At 41.4% G+C, this 18,201-nt stretch overlaps 1 protein-coding gene across 1 annotated transcript in view; it reads left to right on the forward strand.

Moving 5' to 3' along the window:
- The window catches only part of SMYD2 (SET and MYND domain containing 2), a 762,982-nt gene that overhangs the window by 669,387 nt on the left and 75,394 nt on the right, over nt 1-18,201 (forward strand). Inside the window, exon 11 of the mRNA XM_044061287.1 lies at nt 2,360-2,468. Coding sequence (XP_043917222.1) covers nt 2,360-2,468 — 109 coding nt within the window. The remainder of the gene's footprint in view (nt 1-2,359; nt 2,469-18,201) is intronic.

Below are 18,201 nucleotides of genomic sequence, written 5' to 3' on the forward strand. Positions count from 1 at the left end.
CTAGCCAATTTCCCTTTTTGTGAGAATCAAGCCCTGTTATGTCTATTTGTGAGGTAAGCATCTTAATCTTTATACCAGCTTCTGTTCTCTGTACCCCTAATTGCCTCACCTCTTTTGGCAGAATCTCCCTTCTGTATTCCCGTGTTGGCTTAGTTCTTTAGTTTACTTTCTGCTATTTTATGAATATAATATTCTGTATGAAAGTTACACTCTTTAAGAATCTGCATCCAAAATCCCTTTCTTTCCTTATTAAGTGAATTAACACCCTGCATCATCATCATCATCATACCTTTCCACCTTGAATTGTAGCTTTCTGCTTGTGTTATGTATACGAACCTTAACCGTGTGGCTGTGAAATATCCCTTCAGATCAGTAATCCTAAACCTCCTTGTTCTTTTGGGAGGATCAACCTATCCCACTTGACTCTTGTCCTCTACCCTTTCCAAATAAAATCTTTCAACTCTTTATTGATGTCCACAGCTTCTCCCACTGATAAAAATATGCCTGACCTGTGTATAAAACTAAAGGGACTAAAAACAGTTTTACTGTTTGTATCTTGCTATCCATATCCATAGGCAAGACCTTACAGTTTTTGTAATATCTTTTGTTTAGTCTTTCCCAAATATCCTTAGCTGCCAGAACTGAATCTTTTTTAATCCCTACTCCCAAATACTTCATTTTATCATGTCCACATAAATATGGGTATTACTGGACCTGTTCATGTATGGGTACATAGTTTATAGCTATAGCCTTTGTTTTATCTTCATAAATTTTGTATCCTGAAAGAACCCGGAACTGATGGCTGTGAGCATCTTGGGGGCTGTGGGCATCCTTTGGGTCAGCTCTTCCTCACTAAGGGGACTGGAGATGGAGCTTGTTCCTTATCTTAGTTGGGGAGGCAGGATAAGAATTCATAGCTCACTAGCTGATTGATCGTTTGGTGAAGGCTGCCCACATTCCACAGGGAGATCTTTCCCTGTTGGGGGGGGTCTGAACTTGTGATGATACAGGGCATGTCTGATATGTGATACCCTGGGCTGGTAACATAATAATTTGAAGGTAATTCCACTATTGGTAGCTCCACTTCATCCTTTGAGTGATTCAAATCTTTAATAAAGTATTTTAAAAAGTGATCCCTTTCTTTGCTTATGCCTTTCTTCATGTGGGTTACTAACTGGAACTGAATGGAGAGAAATGCAGGGGTTCTTTCTTTCTGAAAGCAGTTCTTCTGGAGGAGATCTTTCATCAGAGTGATTTGTATTTTATCTCCAGTCTCAGGTGAAGTTCAGGGGCTTCAGTTTCCTTCACCCCGGGAGGCTGCCTTGGTGCCATTAATTGCTGCACCTGATAGCTCCAGCTACAGTTTTGACCACTTCCCTCTGAGTAGCTACTGTCCGTGCTCTCCTAATTCACCTTTAATGCACTTGCACACCTTAGCTCAGGATTTGTCCTCCCTTTCCAGATAAATTTCCATGTTTACATCTTTGGAGTTGGGCCATTTTTCATGGGATGCGCAGCACTTAGAATTCCAGCTGGTCCTGATGTGGTTTTACTTTTTGGATATCAGCCTAACAATGAAATTTCTCAAGAAGGATGTTTGATATTTAATAGAAGAGACAAGTTCTTACTTTAGCATTTGATCTACAGAGAGGATCCTCCTTGTTAAAAGAGAACTGTGTGTTAAACGTAGCATTCATTCTTAGCTTTATCAGTTGATTTACAAAGATGATCTTCCTTGATGAGTTAGGAGTACCCTCCCTCCATCCCCCTGTAGTTGGGTTGCTTCATCTTGCTTCAACTATGGAAATTTTTGTATGCTGGCCAAGTATATACTTTTATATATGTTATTAACAATGAATTTGCCAAAACTTAACTACGTTGTTATTGATGTACAGCTGGGTGCTTGCTGGTGGTTAGAGCCTGAACTGCTAGGCAGGAGGGATGAGCAAAGTTTATGTTGTTGACCTGTGCTGTTAATGACCAGTGTCACCACAGGCAAGCATAATTTTCCAGGCATGGTCCCTTCTTGTTGTTAGATGCCGATTGCTGGAGGTAACTGGGAATTTTGGCTTGGCCACTCGATGGTCAGTTGGACTGCAAGGATAGTGACTACCTGTTAACTTTGAATCCATCCATAAAGCCCATCAGATTAGGTCCTCTTCATAAATCAACTGTTAGCAATATATCTGCTATTTTCTGTAAATTTCTGAAGGGCATCCATGCCTGATAGCATAGTTTATGTTGTGTGGCTCTTGTATTAGCTTATAGACATAGTCATGTTTATCTCTTCATTATTTTGTTCTTTGTATTAAAACGATCACATCACTAATACTGAATCTACATTTTTTTTCTTTTTCAGTAAGCACTATCCACCATATTCTCTGAATGTTGCTTCCATGTGGCTAAAATTAGGAAGACTATATATGGGGCTAGAAAAGAAGGCATTAGGCGTAAAGTCATTAAAAAAGGTAAGCATGATTAACAGTTACTTTTTTAAAGACCAGCGATATTTTATGCATAGTTGGTATATAACACTTATTGATTGATTTTCTGATAGCATCTTCATCTTAATCATGAGTGCAAGAGAGCCAGACCTTATGTTGGCATTTAAGGCATGGAAACAGTCCTGGATTGCTCCAGGACATAAATCATAATATGGCCATAGACCCCTGTATGTGTCTTTTGCATGCCTGGTACAGGTTAGTAGACTCTTCCACAGCAATAAATATAACAAATTGATTCATGCAGCTATAAGAAGAAGGCAAATACTAAAGTTAAGCAACTATGAACCACACTAGTGCACCGTTACTGCAGCGACTCAGTACCTACCAAAAAATGTAACGCTAGCAACCAGGATCTAAGGATTCACCACTCTGTATCCCACACAAACCAGTTTATTACAGAAATCGCATACAAAGAATGCAGATTTAGCCTTTCATCCTAATAAAAAAACAAGACTTCATCACAATCATTTTTTTTCAAATACATACACCTTATATACCTGCGTACACACAGCTCTGATTGGAATCAATTAATCGGCTATGCAGCTCTTTGAACAAACAATAAGGAAGAATAGTTTGAATTATGTCAGAGACAATTAGTATAAAAACCACAATGAAAATGGATATAACTTAAAATTGTGTATAAAAACAATGGTTAAAAAGTTAGAAATGTATTAAAATGTATTTAAAACTATTTAAATATATGCAAAATCAGATATCTATCAGATCTCATAACCAACAATGGTTGTATTGAAATATTTTCAATGATGCCAGGATACTGGGATGCATGCAACCTAAGTTGCCATTTAACTTGCTTAGATTCTAAAATCACTTTCATGTCACTTCCTCTAGGATTAACCTTTATTTGTTCTAAAATGGCAAATTGGAACTTCTTATAGCATTGACAAACTATTGAATGCTTATCAAAAGGTGCTTCAACAAAATATTAGTTTAATGGTGTGCACACTTATGCAACCAGCTTATTGTACGTTTTTTATTTTTTATATTTTTCCCCCAACAGATTTGTTAGTTTTTCAATTGAATTGTACAGGTTATAGGTCACATTAAAGGTGGGAAAAGTTTTGAAATGATTTATTATGGTTTTATTTTTATATCACAAAAACTTGGCATTTTCACAGGAGTATGTACACTTTTTATATCCACTGTACATAAAAGGCTGGCATCCAGAGCACTTAGAAAAATAAAACACAAATTTGGCAAAGCAAACCACAAATTTGGCAAAGCATTTTCCTTTCACAAACACCACTGGCGAACATATATCATTGTCTAAAATCAAATAAATTTCCTCTAAGATGTAGAAACACCGAGGACAAGCTCCACACTTAACAGTTCCCATTCTTTGAGTTGTCTATTGACTTGTATGGGATGAACCCCACTCAAACAATTCCTTCCTGTCTTGTATATAAATAATGGTTCAGGCAGTAATAAATTATATATAGTGTAATTAGTTTTCAAAATATGCTACTTTCTTCTCATTATCTCCTTAATTTCTTCTGCTTGAGGATTATATTGCACTATTAAGCCCTTTTGTATTTTTTTCCTAAATGGGGCTTGGATGTGTTGTTCCAGTCCTATCCATAATAAAGGTTTGTACATTTTCTCCCACTGTTTCTGGACACATCTTCTTATGTCATTTACTAAACATACCTTCCTTTATTCTAGAAAGGGCTGACGTTTGTTCTCTATAGGAGTTTTGATGTTGTGGACTCACTAGTTGAAGTTAAACTTTTCACAAGAAAACTCAACTTGGCAATCTTTTTTGATGAAAGATAGGCCGAGCAGAATATTAAAGTTAACAGTGAGGAGGTAGTAAAAAAGGGAAGCATTTTCAATCCGCAGCTGCACCCCATTTTAAGTATATTTGACAAAGCAATCATGGAAGACACATATGTATTACAATTAGCCCCAACAAAAAGTTTTTTAAATAATCCAAGCCTTAATAAAAAGGAAAGAGAGTTGATTGAATCATTGCAGAAAGATAAGACTATCTGTATCATGAAACCAGACAAGGGAGGGCATATAGTGCTTTTTGATTCCCAGGATTATTGTAATATTATGAATGACTTGTTGAATGACACTGAAATTAATTCCCCAATGTCTAAGAATGCATACCAGATAATTGACTCATATTTGGATGAATTTTTATTTGACCAGAGAATAACATTAGATATCTACAAAACCCTTAAAGTAGAAAAGCCCATTGTCTCCACCATATTTGGCATCCCCAAGATCTATAAAACATTCAAAAACCACCCTTTAGACTGATTGTCGAGGCCTGGGGGTACAAAAATCATCCCTTAAGGTTGTGCATTGGCCAATGGTTAAAATCAGTTTATCAAGTTGTTCCCTATTTGATTATGGATTCCTGGGATTTTCTAGGAAGGTTAAAGAAAGACTTTTGGTGTACAAATGATATTAACTATTGATGTGGTAGATTTATTCACAATCATCCCTAAAGATGTAGGTTTGGAACATTTTCACAATAGTATAGTGCAGTCTACTACTTTTTCCAATGATAAAATTAATCAGATAGTAGAACTTATTCTGTACTATTTGACTACAATTTAATTTTATTTTTGAAGGGGAACTTTTTAAACAAAACCAAGAGGTGGCTACGGGGGCCTCATGTGTCGTCATTTATGCAAATTTGGTTTTATTGGATTGGGAGATTAATTCAGATTTCAGCTGAGAATTTTTTGGGAATATTAAATATATGCCAGGACTGTGTTTCTAATTTTTTACACCAGCGTTTACAGTATTAAATTATATGTCAGCTCTTTGGATGATGGTTTTATCCTCTGGAATGGACCCAAACTGTCTGTCCCCTGTATTTATTGATTGCTTCAATAGTTCTTCTAGCTTTTTAAAGTTCACCTACAATTACAACATAAATAAAATTTGCTATTAGGACACACTAATTATGCACACTGAGAATGGGTTTAAATCCAAAATTTATAGGAAGCCTACATTTAGTAACTCCTGTTTGGACTTTTCATGTTGTCATCCTCTTAGTCAAAAGTGAAGTGTAGTTAAGGGGCAATGCATTTGTGTAGCAAGAATAACATCACACTTGGAGGACCTTTTGAGTTAGATATGGTAGTCAATATGTTTTTAGATAGAGGTTACCCCCCCCCCAAGTTTAGTAAATGGCATAAGAAGATACAGTATGTCCAGGCACAGTGGGGGAAAATGTACAAACCTTTATTAGGGATAGGACTGGAACAGAACATCCAGCCCCATTTAGGAAAAAACTTACAAAAGAGCCTTAATAGTGCAATATAGTCCCCATGCAGAAGAAATTAAGCAGATAGTGAGAAGAAATCCAATATTTTGGAGACTAATCCTACTATACATCATTTAATAAGGCATGAACCATTATTTATATACAGGACAGGAAAGAGTTTAAAGGATTTTTTTGAGTGCGATTCATCCCATACGAGTCATCAGACAACTCAAAGAATGGGATCTGTTAGTGTGGAGCTTGTCCTCTGTGTTCCTACATTTTAGAGGAAATGTCTTTCATTTTAGAGAACAATATACGTTCTCCAGCGATGTTTTTGAAAGGAAACTGACTTGCCAAATTTGTGGTTTATTTTGCTAAGTGCTGTGAATGCCTGGCCTTTTACTTGGTGTGAGAGACATCTCCATAAATGGATATATGTGCACAATTATATCAGCAAACAAAATTAAAAAAATGCATTATATAAGCATTCAAAAGTTTGTCCACACTATGAAAAGTCCCAATTTGCCATTTTAGAACATGTAAAGATTAATCCTAGAGGAGGTGACATGAAAGTGATTTTAGAATCTAAACAAGTTAAATGGCAACTTACATTGCATGCATCCCAGTATCCTGGCATCAGTGAAAATATTTCATTACAACTATTGTTGGTTATGAGGTCTGATAGATTATAAAATGTTTTGGATTTTACATGTATTTAAATATTTTTAAATACATTTTTAAGTTTTTAACAGTTGATCTGATGTTGTCAATCTTCATTCATTTTTGATGAATGGGACTCTGTTACGATCCTCAGAACTAGCTTGGCCGTTATACAGCTCGCCCCAGCCAAACAATTCTCAAGCTAATACTCTACCCAGAATACCCCAGTCTCTATTACATCAGATCTCGTTTTCTGCTCTGATAGCAAGATACGTCAGCTGATAACTCTCCATGTAAGTCAAAATTTATTGATCTTCCTTTGAAAACTCTCTGTCCTTTCTATAGTTATTACTTGTTAGTTTTCTTTGTATATATTATTTGAGTGTTTTGTGCTTCTCTTAATATCTCACAGTATCCTCGTTACCATTGTTGGTAACCTCCTCTTCTCCCTTTCTTACCTTTTAAAGTAGCTGCATATTACCATTGTTGGTATTTCTTTTCTTTTCTGTCTTCCCTAGCTTGGTATTTCTTTCTACCATAGTTAGTAGAATTTTCATCTCTCCTTTGCGTGTCTGTCTGATTTTTTTTCTATAGCTTCTTCTTCTGCTAAAATGGAAAAAAAGCAAAAGGACAGTTTGGGCTTAAGCAGTGCCAAGTCTGTGGGCAAAAGTTGCCTAATTTAGATGGGCATTGCTGTTGTGTATATTGTTTGGGTGCGCCCCATTTGGATCTAGACTCTTCAATCTGTCAGGCCTTTAGTACCAGGGCCTTGGTAGAATGACGAAACAAACTGATTTTAGAAGGGTTGCTAAAATCTTCTTTTGAAGAAGTTTTGCCCAAGTTGAATCTTCCCTCCTACTCAAAAATCTGATCACGCCAAAAAGAGGAGTCATTCGGTGTTGCGTTGCCCTACAGCACTGGAGGCTAAGAAACAAGCCTTCGGTTCCATCACTTTCCTCAGAACCGAGGACTAAGGTTCCAAAATTATCAGAATGAGAGCCTTCAGCACTGGCTACTGTTGTCAAGGCACCAACAGCTTTGGCGCCGATGTCAGCACTGGCTCCTTTAGTTTCCCAGTCGGTACCGACTTCAACATCTGCACCACAGCAGACTCTACCCACCCCTTTGGTGCCAAAGTCTGAACCATTACATGTTCCCAGGACAAGGGATTCCCCTTCCATAGACCCCTTTGTAGGTCAGCTGCTGAGTCCTTTTTTGGACAAACCAGAATCACCCTCTGGTATGTCTGTTCAATCTTCCTGGAGTCTTTCCAAGGTAGATGACGTGAGATTGGTGGATCAGCATTTGGAGGCCAGGGGCCTTCCTGCCCATTCTCTGACCTCTCTCCCCTCTGGAGTTGGGGTGTTTTCTCCTAGGACACCACCAGATTTTCCTTCTCTGACCTCCTCTGGAGGCTTAGAGGCCACCACTTCAATTTCCTCAGTTCCGACTGTCCTGATGCCAGTGGGCACTTCCTCTTCGGCTCCAAGGACTGCACTTACATCTTCATTTCCCTTGGAACTGGTAGATTCTTGGGGCCTTATCTTGGCTGTCAGTTCTGAGGGTTTCGGGTTGGTTCCTGTTTTTTTATTTGGAGCTGTCCTTGACTCTGAGCCCTGACAGTTGTGGGCTCTTCCCTGGCTCCTGCTTCGGATGGTGATCCTTCGGAGTAGGGTATGAACTCGGTTCCAAGGTTGTCTTTCTCGGTTCCAGGCTCCCATCCCTCATCAGGGGAGCCTGCCTTCCAAGTTATGGAGAAGCCATTAGCCTTTGCGGGCTCTCAGCTGGCCACTTCTGCATCGGAGTGTTGCACATCTCTGTATCGTCTGGCCCAGAGCTGCCACCATCTTCCACATCAGGACAGCGAGCACCGAAGCTGCAAGCTACCCCTGTACAGGACCTCTCTTCTTTAGACTCTTCCTCAGAGATTCCCACTGAAGAACCACCCCCTAAGAAGACATGCAGGACGATGCACTTAGATTCCCCAGAAGAATCTGTCACAGAAGACACAGACTTCGATGAGGGGGAGGTTCCCCCGGTCACCCCCGGAAGATGTCTCCTTTGGAGACCTCCTGGAGATCCTAGAGCAGAGGGGTGATTGCAAGCCCAAAGACCCATCCTCTGAGGAATCTGTGTACTTGCAAACCTTTGGTGCTTACCCATCTACTTCCTGGGTGACTGTGCCTGCTGACGACCTCATTAAATTGATCGCGCAGTGGGTGTGGAAGGCCCCTGGTTTCATAGCTCCGATTCCCCGAAGACTAGACAAAATCTTATCAGCACCCGAAAATCACCAATGTTGGGCAAAGATTTAGCAGTAGATGCCATGCTGGTGGTGGTGGCCACCAAGAAAGAACTCGCCGATGAGAGTCCCACTGTCCACCCACCTAACCAAGAGTCTAGGACAATGGACAGATTTGGAAAGCGGGTCTATGCTTCATTGACCTCCACCCTAAGGTTCTTGAATTTCATGGAACATTTTACTAGACTCCAGAGGGATCTGATTAAGGAGTTATCGGATACCCTCACTGGAGCTGTGTCTGATCGGGGGGGTTAGGATAAGGTTACCTCTCAGCTGGCCACCCTGAAGTCTATTTTGAACTCTTCCATGTAGCTTATCGCACATGCAGCCAAGAGGATGATCAGAGAATCAGGTTCAGGCATTGCAATAAGGTATCACACGTGGATGCGTTTGTGTGAGTTTGCTGAGCATTTCAAGTTTTCCTTAGTTAATGCTCCTTTTGACGGATCATCCTTGTTTGGTCCTAAAGTCAAAGACACACTAGCCAGGTGCGAAAAAGATGGAAAGACCCTTTCTGCTGTGGGCATTCATTTTTCAACTCCTCAGCAGTCCTACTACAGGAATTAGAGGAGTGGGAAGATGTGGTTCAAGAAGTGCCAAGGGCCTTTTCAGGACAGACGTTTCGTAACTCCCCTCAGGGCAGAGGGGGGAACTCTAATGGAAGACACCCACAAAATCGGGGGTCCTGAGACTCCTCCTATGGACAACCCTACCAGTGCTCCTGAAAGGAGGCCCAATTGCTTACGTCTGGAAGAAATTCAGGGACAACTTTCACTGCACTCGACAACCTGGTGACAACTTCCAATACTTGGGTGCAGAAAATCATTACCAAAGGTTATCATATCCCCTTTATTCATTTTCCAAGATCACAAAGTAGAGTTCCCAATGTACCACCCAATCAGAAAAACCAAGCTGCCTTGGAGATTCAAAAGCTGCTAGAAAAAAGGGTCATCCAAGAAGTCCCACCAGACCAGATAGGATCCAGATTTTACTCAAGGTTCTTTTTAGTGCCAAAAAAGATAGGAGACTGGAGACCAGTATTGGATCACGGCCTTCTGAACAAGTTCGTTCAACAAACAAAATTCCTGATAGTCACGGTTCAGTCTGTTCTTCCCTTTCTAGAGGAAAACGATTTGATGTGCTCTACAGATGTTCGAGATGCGCATTACCACGTAAAAATCGACAAACGCTCCGGAAGTTTTCTCCACTTTTGGCTAGGAGCCAGTCATTTCCAGCGCAGAGTGATGCCCTTTGGTCTCACCACAGCCCCGAGGGTGTTCACCAAATGCATGGCAGCAGTCACAGTCCACTTGAGACTACATGGATTCCGGGTGTTTCCTTATTTAGACGATTGGCTCCTCACTGCCCCCACCAGACGTCTACTGCTTCAAGGCACAAATTTCATCCTGCACCTTTTCAACTTTTTGGGCATCACAGTCAACAGAAAAAAATCCCAGCTGACTCCAACACAAGACCTAGAGTTTATAGGAGCTCGCCTCAAAACAGTCTCTTATGTAGCTTCTGTCCCTCTTCACAGACTACAGAAGATAAGGTCTCAAGTACAGTTGATCATGTCCAAAGACAAAATCCGTGTGCTTCTTGTCCTCCAAATTTTAGGATCTGTGGCAGCGACCATTAACTTAGTACCTATGACAAGATTTCACATGAGGCAACTTCAATGGCTCTTAGCTGCACAATGGTCCAGCCTAACACATCCGATGACTTATCCCATTTCAATAACAAGTCGCTGCAAGAAGGATCAATTCTAGTGGATGCAGTCAGAGGAAATTCTTCTTGACAATCCCTTTATTCCCTCTCAGCCCAACTCCATACTGAGAATAGTCCAAAGCACTTGGTCTCCGCAAGAGGCCAATTTGCACATCAGTGTCCTGGAATTGAGGGCAGTGCTGTTAGCGTTGCAAGCCTTTCAATCTGCCCTCCCTCCAGGGACAGTTGCAATTCAATCAGACAGCATGTCAGAGTGGTTTGGTACATCAACAAACAGGTTAGAACCAGATCTTACCCCCTCTGCCAGGAAACTCTCACAATATGGCAATGGGTGATATATTCCAACCTCTTTCTAGTTGCAATGCATATCCCGGGGAGTTCCAACGTGTTAGCATGCAAACTGAGCAGATGCATTCTCCTGCCTCATGAGTGGTCTCTCAAGCCCAAAGAGAAGATGGAAATTTTTCATTGATGGGGCCAGCGTTGCTGCAACCTCTTTGCCTCCCCTATAAATAACAAATGCAGCAGCTATTTTGCCCTAATCCTCCCTCAGGGGAGTTCCCGAAAGATGCTCTACTTGACTGGCATTTCAGGTCTTCTCTATACCTTTTCACCCTTTCCCCTCATTCCCCTGTTTTTGAAGTAAGCCTAAAGGTTGAAAAGCAAAGTGAACCTCATTGCACTCTGTGACGATTGGGGAGAGATGGGCAAAGGCTGCCAGCCTAGCCAAATAGAATTTGATATATAATTCTGGCATTTGTAAGTAAATGTGAAATACAGGCTTGTGTTTTTAAATGTAAGAAAACACTGTAAAGTGTGAACTTCAGGATTGTTGCAACATTGCCATCTGCTGTAAGGAAAACCAAGCCAAGTATTTCAAATGTGTCTTTTAAAAGTTGAAAAGATCTTATGAATTGCTTTAATGTTTTACAAGTCTGTTCCAGTGTGTCTGGATGAAGGTTTCATGCCCATTGTTTTAAAGCTAAAGTTTATAACCAGAATTTAGATGTGGAAGGTGCTTTATTGCTCTAGTTTCTGTTAGAATGTATATGTGAAATGCCTTGTATTGTTGTAAGTTTCTGAGTAGGTGTTAGATTGCTAAATAATGCAGTTTGTGGCCTGAGAACTCAGACCAGGTGTTAAGATGATTCATTATGAATACTGGGAAAACGTAAGTGTCAAAAATGATGATGTAATTTGGTAAGGGCCTGAGAGACATGTTTGTTAGTAATGTTTAAATACTATTTATCAGAAGAGACTAGGGGGCATTTTGATCTGGATATCCAACTTATCAGCACTCTGCCTTGTACTCGTATGTAGGTTGTAGCACTGTGATTTCTTGTAGGAATTGTTAAAGCTAGTAAAGATTAGGTATTTTTCTTTGAAATCAGACCTGTCTTACTGTATTATTTTAAGTTTCTGTGTGATCTCTGAACTCTTAGATATCTCTGTGGTGTAGTAGTTTTGTCTTATGTTTTAATTATTTATTATTAAATATTTTAAAACCTTCTACCTGTGGTTGATTTGTGTAGAGATAAGCTCTAGAGCACATTGCATATTTGTAGAGGTTATTGTAATAGGCCACTCTAAAGTAAGCCTTGACTGTTAGTCACACTACCATTGGATAATAATATCGCACAGTAATAATTGGACACCCTTTTAAGGGCCTTTTAGTAGCTGATATTATTAGTTGGGTGGTGGCAGTAATTACTACAGTGTAGTCTGGGTAAAGGGGCACAGCTGGAGAATCTGTGTCGGCCTTTCCCAGGAGTGTCTATGAAGTAGTATAAATACTTATCTCAAAGTGTGTGTGTGTGTGTTGTATCAGCTACTTGGACAGGGGCACGAAGCACTGGTTGGACAGAGAGGTTACTGGAGGTTTTAGCTTGCCCAGCTAGGCTGAGACTTGGACCCTATAGCTGTGCCAGTGGGGAGTCTTATTCGGGCCTGGTGAGCAAGTGAGCAACCAACCCCAGACTGACTGTGATCTCTGTGTGCACTTAAGGGAAATTGTACTTTACTGTGTGTATTAGTTATCCTTTTCTCTTCTAGGAGACTACCTCCCTGGTGTTAGTGGTGAAGATTGAGGCTCCTTGATTGCTGGGCCAGGGCACGGTTGTCACACACCCTTTTGGCCCCGACAGGTCTGGTTCCCGTTTCTTTGACCTCACCTGATTAACTGTCCATGGATACTGGATCTACTTCCAGACCTGCTGTCTTTCCCACAGGGACTGGTGCACCCCAACCTTCACAGTCTCAAGCTGACAGCTTGGTTCCTCCAATTCCATTAGTTGCCAGTCAGAGTAATATAACTTCCCCAGTGCAAAATAATTCTTCTGGCTTCTCATAAACCATCCACCAGCAAATGGAAGAGATTTTCTACAAATAATCTCAACTACTTTTCGGCTCCTGTTGAGAAAGTTTTAGAATTTCTAGCTTCCCTTTATGATCAAGGAGCCTCTGCTTCCACCATTAAACTTCAGTTAGCGGCCATTTCTAATTTTTACAGTGGTGACGATGACCATTCTTTAATTTCCCATAGCTTATACAAAGTTTTTCTTAAAGGTGCCTTGTGTCTAAAGCCTCAATTCAAGGACCCTGTAGCTCCATGGGATCTGACCTTGGTTTTAGAATCCTTGGTACTCCCCCTTTGAACCAGCAGCATCTTGCCATCTCAAAAGTTCTGTTATGGAAAACTCTTTTTCTATTAGCCATTGCTTCTGCTAGAAGAGTTTATGAGATTCAAGCATTATGTGTGAAACCCCCATATCTGATTTTCCATAAGGATAGGGTTTCTTTGAGAACCAACCTTTCCTTTCTCCCTAAGGTGGTCTCAGAATTTAATATTAATCAGTCTATTGATTTGCCCGTTTTCTTCCCCAGTTTCTCCAATAAAGGTGAATATTGCTTGCATTTACTGGATGCTCACAGACAATTATGTTTCTACCTTGACAGGACTAAAATCGGACCAGTTATTTGTTTCCTTTTCAGGTCTAACTCTGGGAAAACCTGTCTCAAAAGTTACCTTATCAAGATGCCTAAGAGATTGTGTTACCTTCATTTATAATTATAACAACCACAAGTTATCTGCACCTGTAAAAGCGCATTCCACCAGATCAATAGCCACATCAGCTTTTTTCCACTCCAGGGAGTCCATGGATGAGATATATGCAGCCACAACATGGACTACTCCTCATACCTTTATCTATCATTACAAACTGGATATGGTCTCCATGGGAAGCGCATCCTTTGGCTCTATGGATGTCCTTACATTCACTGATGCAGTATTCCTTACTAATGGGATTCCCTGCCATGAAGCCCTCTGTCCAGCCAGTTTACAAAAGATTTCCTTTGCTTTAAGGTACGCTGAGCATCGCATGCTTACTCCCTGCATAAGGTAGGGCATAAAGGTGGAGTTCAGGCGTACCATCCTTAGAACTTTTTGCTGCCAGCCTGAATGCTGTTTTAACCACTGGTCTGTTGCATACATCTCTTTTATAACCATTTTTCTGTTTATTGGCTTTACCGTGTTACTCCTGTTTGCTGGATTCCTCACAGTTGCTGATAAGTACCCAGATGGGTTTTTGGTTACTTTTTCTGTTTGTTTAGTGTTGTTTGGAGTTAGTCATCCAGGAAGTGTAGATGCCAGTGTGGGAGACTGATTGCCCATAAAGACAGTCATGATAAGTGTCTTTTTTGCCTTGGTGCTGCTCACAACCATACGTCTTGTTCAGTTTGTCAGGCGTTTGTCCCCAAAACTCTTCGTAGTAGGCTTTATTCCCTTTCCTTGTACCTTGAGAACCAGCGACTTAACTACTTGCAGCGGGTACAATGGATGGAATTTCCTGCCCCGAGGGTCAGCCATCTGGGAAGAAGTAGGTGCACAAGGTAAGGCTGGAATCTTTCATTGTCCAGCCTCTGCCGGGTGTTTCTCCTGAGGTTATTATGTACCTGGAGGCTCACCCGGTTGTTTTGTCAGATTCTTCTACCCCGTGTGGGTTGGAGGTCGGTGAGGATCTGGCAAGGCAGCACGTCCAACAAGGCTTTGCAGGTGTCCATTTTGGGCGTTCAGAGGGAAGCAAGGTTGACTGTTTCCAAGGGGTCTAATGTGGTTCTGCAGTTTCTCTTTCTGGAAGAGGTTCCTACTGCAGTTGGGGAATGCCGTCCTGAGTCTGGGCCTTCTCAGGTTTCCTGGATGGCTGTCCCTTTGAAGAAGCAGAAAACTAACCACTTGTCTTCTGCTCCTTGGGATCCACAAAGTGAGTGGCAGGCCTTTACTCAGGGGTTATTTAATGCTTTACTGTCGTTGCGGCCTCCTCAGAGGGTTTCAGTTCCTGCTCCTCCTTGGTCTGCCTCTTCCCCTAAAAGACCCAGAGAATTTAATTATTCTGAGGTGGATTCTGATGATGACTCCCTTGCTTGTTCTGCCCAGATTCCTTCTCCTTCAGACTACGAGTCTGAGGAGGAGGATTCTCATACTCTATCCCTCTGAGGAAATTTCCTTTGGGGACATCATCTCTAGGATATTGGACTTTTAAGTGGGATTGTGCCCAGGTTTCGGATCTCCATAAGAGGTACTATGAGTTACTGCAAATAGACTCTCCTAAACCTGCAGCCATTCCTCCTGTCTTACCTGCTTTATTGGATGTTTTTTCCACTGCCTCTAAAGCACCGGATTCTCTGCCCCCTGCTCTGATAGGTTTTACAGAGTGCCTGAGGATTGTTCCTTTTTGTTTAAATGTCCTGCTGTTGACCCCTCTGTGGTGTCTGTAGCCTCTGATAAGCCATCTCAATTGCTTCCTTCATTCGAGTTACTGCCTTCTGACAAGGACAGTAGGACCATGGATAGACTGGGTAAGAAAGTTTATACTTCCTCTACCCTGGCTTTTAGGTCTGTTAACTATCAGACCCATATTTCTAGGTATGTCTTGGCTCTTCTTTCTCAGGCCTGTCAGGTTCTTTCTGATCTTCCTGACTCTGAGGGTAAATCTTCAGCTCTTTCCTTGATTGGGACTTCCTCTCGGGTTCCTCATTCTATCAAATGTAGTTATGATGCTGCAGACATCTCTTCAAGGGCTGCTGCTTCTGGCTCGGTTCTGAGGAGATATTCATGGCTTCGACTTCAACCCTTGCCTGATGATATTAAGGCTAAGTTGCTGGATGCTCCTCTGTGTAATACTCTTTTGTTTGGTGAAGCGGCTGCTGGTTTATTTAAGTCTCTTCAGGACAAGGAGAAGGCTTTACAGGATCTTAAGCATGTCTTTGTTTCTCCTGTGCCTAAATTTCAGTGGAACTACCCTTCTAATTCAGCCTTTGTTTGTAGGCAGTCTCATCATCCTTCTAAAGGTAGAAAAGGTAGTAAATGGACTCCTCCTGCTAAAGCCACTCAGACTGCGAGGATTCTTAAGCCTTCTTTTCCTGATAAACCAGTTACTGTCTGAGTATCCACCCATTCCCAGCCACATTCGTCTCTGTCTTCGCCTTTCTCTTCCTGTTCATCCACCCTACACTATAATGATTCAACCTCTACAATTTTGCTCTTTCTCATCTCTGTCCAGATTTCTATTGAACTTAAGAGTCAAAAATACTGTGCCCATCCACAGCATGGAAAGGATTTTCATTAGTCACGCATAGATGATCTGCCTCAACCTCTATGGGATTTATTTTAGTTCTATTGGAGTGTCCCAGTGACAAATAAGTAAACACTCTATTGGACATGTGATATTATGTCATTTGAGGTGCTAGTCGTCCGCTACCTCGGGTTTGTGGTGGCCTGAGGGTTTTGAAGGCACAAATCGCCTCTGATAGAGCCGATATGCATTTGAATTTCAGGGAGTGTTCATCAATCTTGCGGCATATATGACTGCTTTGAATAGAGGGGGAGCTCCTTTCGGTAGTATGACAATGGGGTCTCTCAATGTGCCTTTAGAACTTTTGGGAGGAATCCCGATCCTTTTGAGTACTCTTAGTTTTCTCTTGGAGTCCCTGAATCTCATGTAGGACACCTTTGGGTGATGAGATGTGAATCACTTGGGGATCCAAAGGGCCTGATATCTGATGTGAATCCTTCCTGATCAGGGTGAGTGTTCCTCCAAAGATTTGGCACTATCAAGCATGATCATGTGGTTTGAAAGGCCACTGTCAACCTGTAGTCCATGGTCCCCGATATGGTAGCAGGGTTACCTCTTTTTCCCCTATATGGCTCTTATGGGTTTTTGGCGTTGCCATATGGGGTATGGCCTGGCATTTAACTAGGTGCTGTGGCTATGCTTCTGCACCCCTATCTGTTCTCAGTGAGTCCCTTCTGAAGGATATCCCAGTTTGCTGTTCCTCTGCACTACTTTGTCACTGTGTAACTGCATGTCACTGCAAACTTCCAGTTTGCATGTTGTGACCGTTGGCCTGTCAAGATGAGAAGGGCCAAGGGAGAGCTAGGCTTGACCTCCTGGGTGACATTGCTTCCAGACACCTGGTGGGTTCTGTCCTTAAGCCAGTTTGGTACCCATCCTACGTGACATATGGGTTTGCATTTAAGCTGGTATGGGTTTGAGTTTACAGTTTAAACTGTATAAAGTGCCAACACCCAAGGTAGGCAATTGTGCTCTGACCCTCATCAATGCATAGGGTGTGCTGTATTGCCGCCTTTCGACCAAGTTCAGCTGTGGACTGTTTGTCTTGCAGTATCAAATCAATGTCCTTAACTTCTCTTTTAGCCAGGCTCGGCGTGATCCAATGTAGGCAAGTCCCCCTCTCCACTTAGCTTTTGCATCCTAGATATGTTAGCTTATAGGAGGTAATTCCTTTTTTCCGTAGAGGTATGCGTGTACCAGACCACTCCAGAGCCGTCTATCCTGTGACCGAGGGCGTGCGGTCGCAGGCCCTTGAGATTGGTGGTTTGCCAGGCTGTTTGAACGCCATTCCCTCATTTACACCATATACTTACGTATTGGATTTATGGCAGGTTAACAGCATGCATTGTTTTCACACCTAGAGGCAGCTTTTTTAGAGATTGTTTGACTGGCTGGGATAGTTTTTGGCTTTAGAGAGCAGCTTTCACCTGCGCATTTGAGTCTTCCGGGAGGCTACACTCGGCTGGGATAGTTATCTGTTGGCAGTGTCTGTAGGTTCAAGTGACTGTGTCATTTGGAGTAATTATGAGCATATTTCTGTAAGTTCTGTTGGTTCATTCCTTTATAATTATTTTCTGAAAATGGGAGTCCTTTGAATTGTGAATCCTTTGAATCTCAAATTGGCCTTGAATGATTTTTTTTTTATGAGTAATTTTTTAAGTTTAATATTTTTTGATTTTGTGACTTTTTTGGCTTCCTTTTTATGGATTTTGTAGCTTTTTGTAATAGCTTGTAAGTTTTTATTGTAAAGTTTGTGTTCTACTGGGCCGTTTGCTTTGTGGTTTGAAGTCTTGGTTTTACTTGGGATTACTTACAGTCCATGCAGTCCTGGTGGTGTTGGCTTTGTTCATTTAGAAGGGATCCTTCCATGGCTTGGGGCTTGAAGGGCTCAGGGCTCAGGGGCCTTGTAGAGTGAACACCAGTTTCCAGAAGTTTGAAGTAGTGTGAAGTTTGCTTTTCTTCTCTTCTATGATCAGAGTTTCCAGAGATTGGTTAGATCCAGATATAACCAAGAGAATTCTTTGTGACCATGTTGTTTACATGTGGATTTACTTCCAATGAGATATTGTTCTCTTGTGTTCTAGTTGATCCACAATTCCATACATTTTCAACTCGCCAAACCATTCAATAATTCCA

Source organism: Protopterus annectens, chromosome 1.part0, assembly GCF_019279795.1.
Source record: "Protopterus annectens isolate FY-2018-M chromosome 1.part0, PAN1.0, whole genome shotgun sequence".
In the NCBI taxonomy this organism is placed as follows: domain Eukaryota; kingdom Metazoa; phylum Chordata; order Ceratodontiformes; family Protopteridae; genus Protopterus; species Protopterus annectens.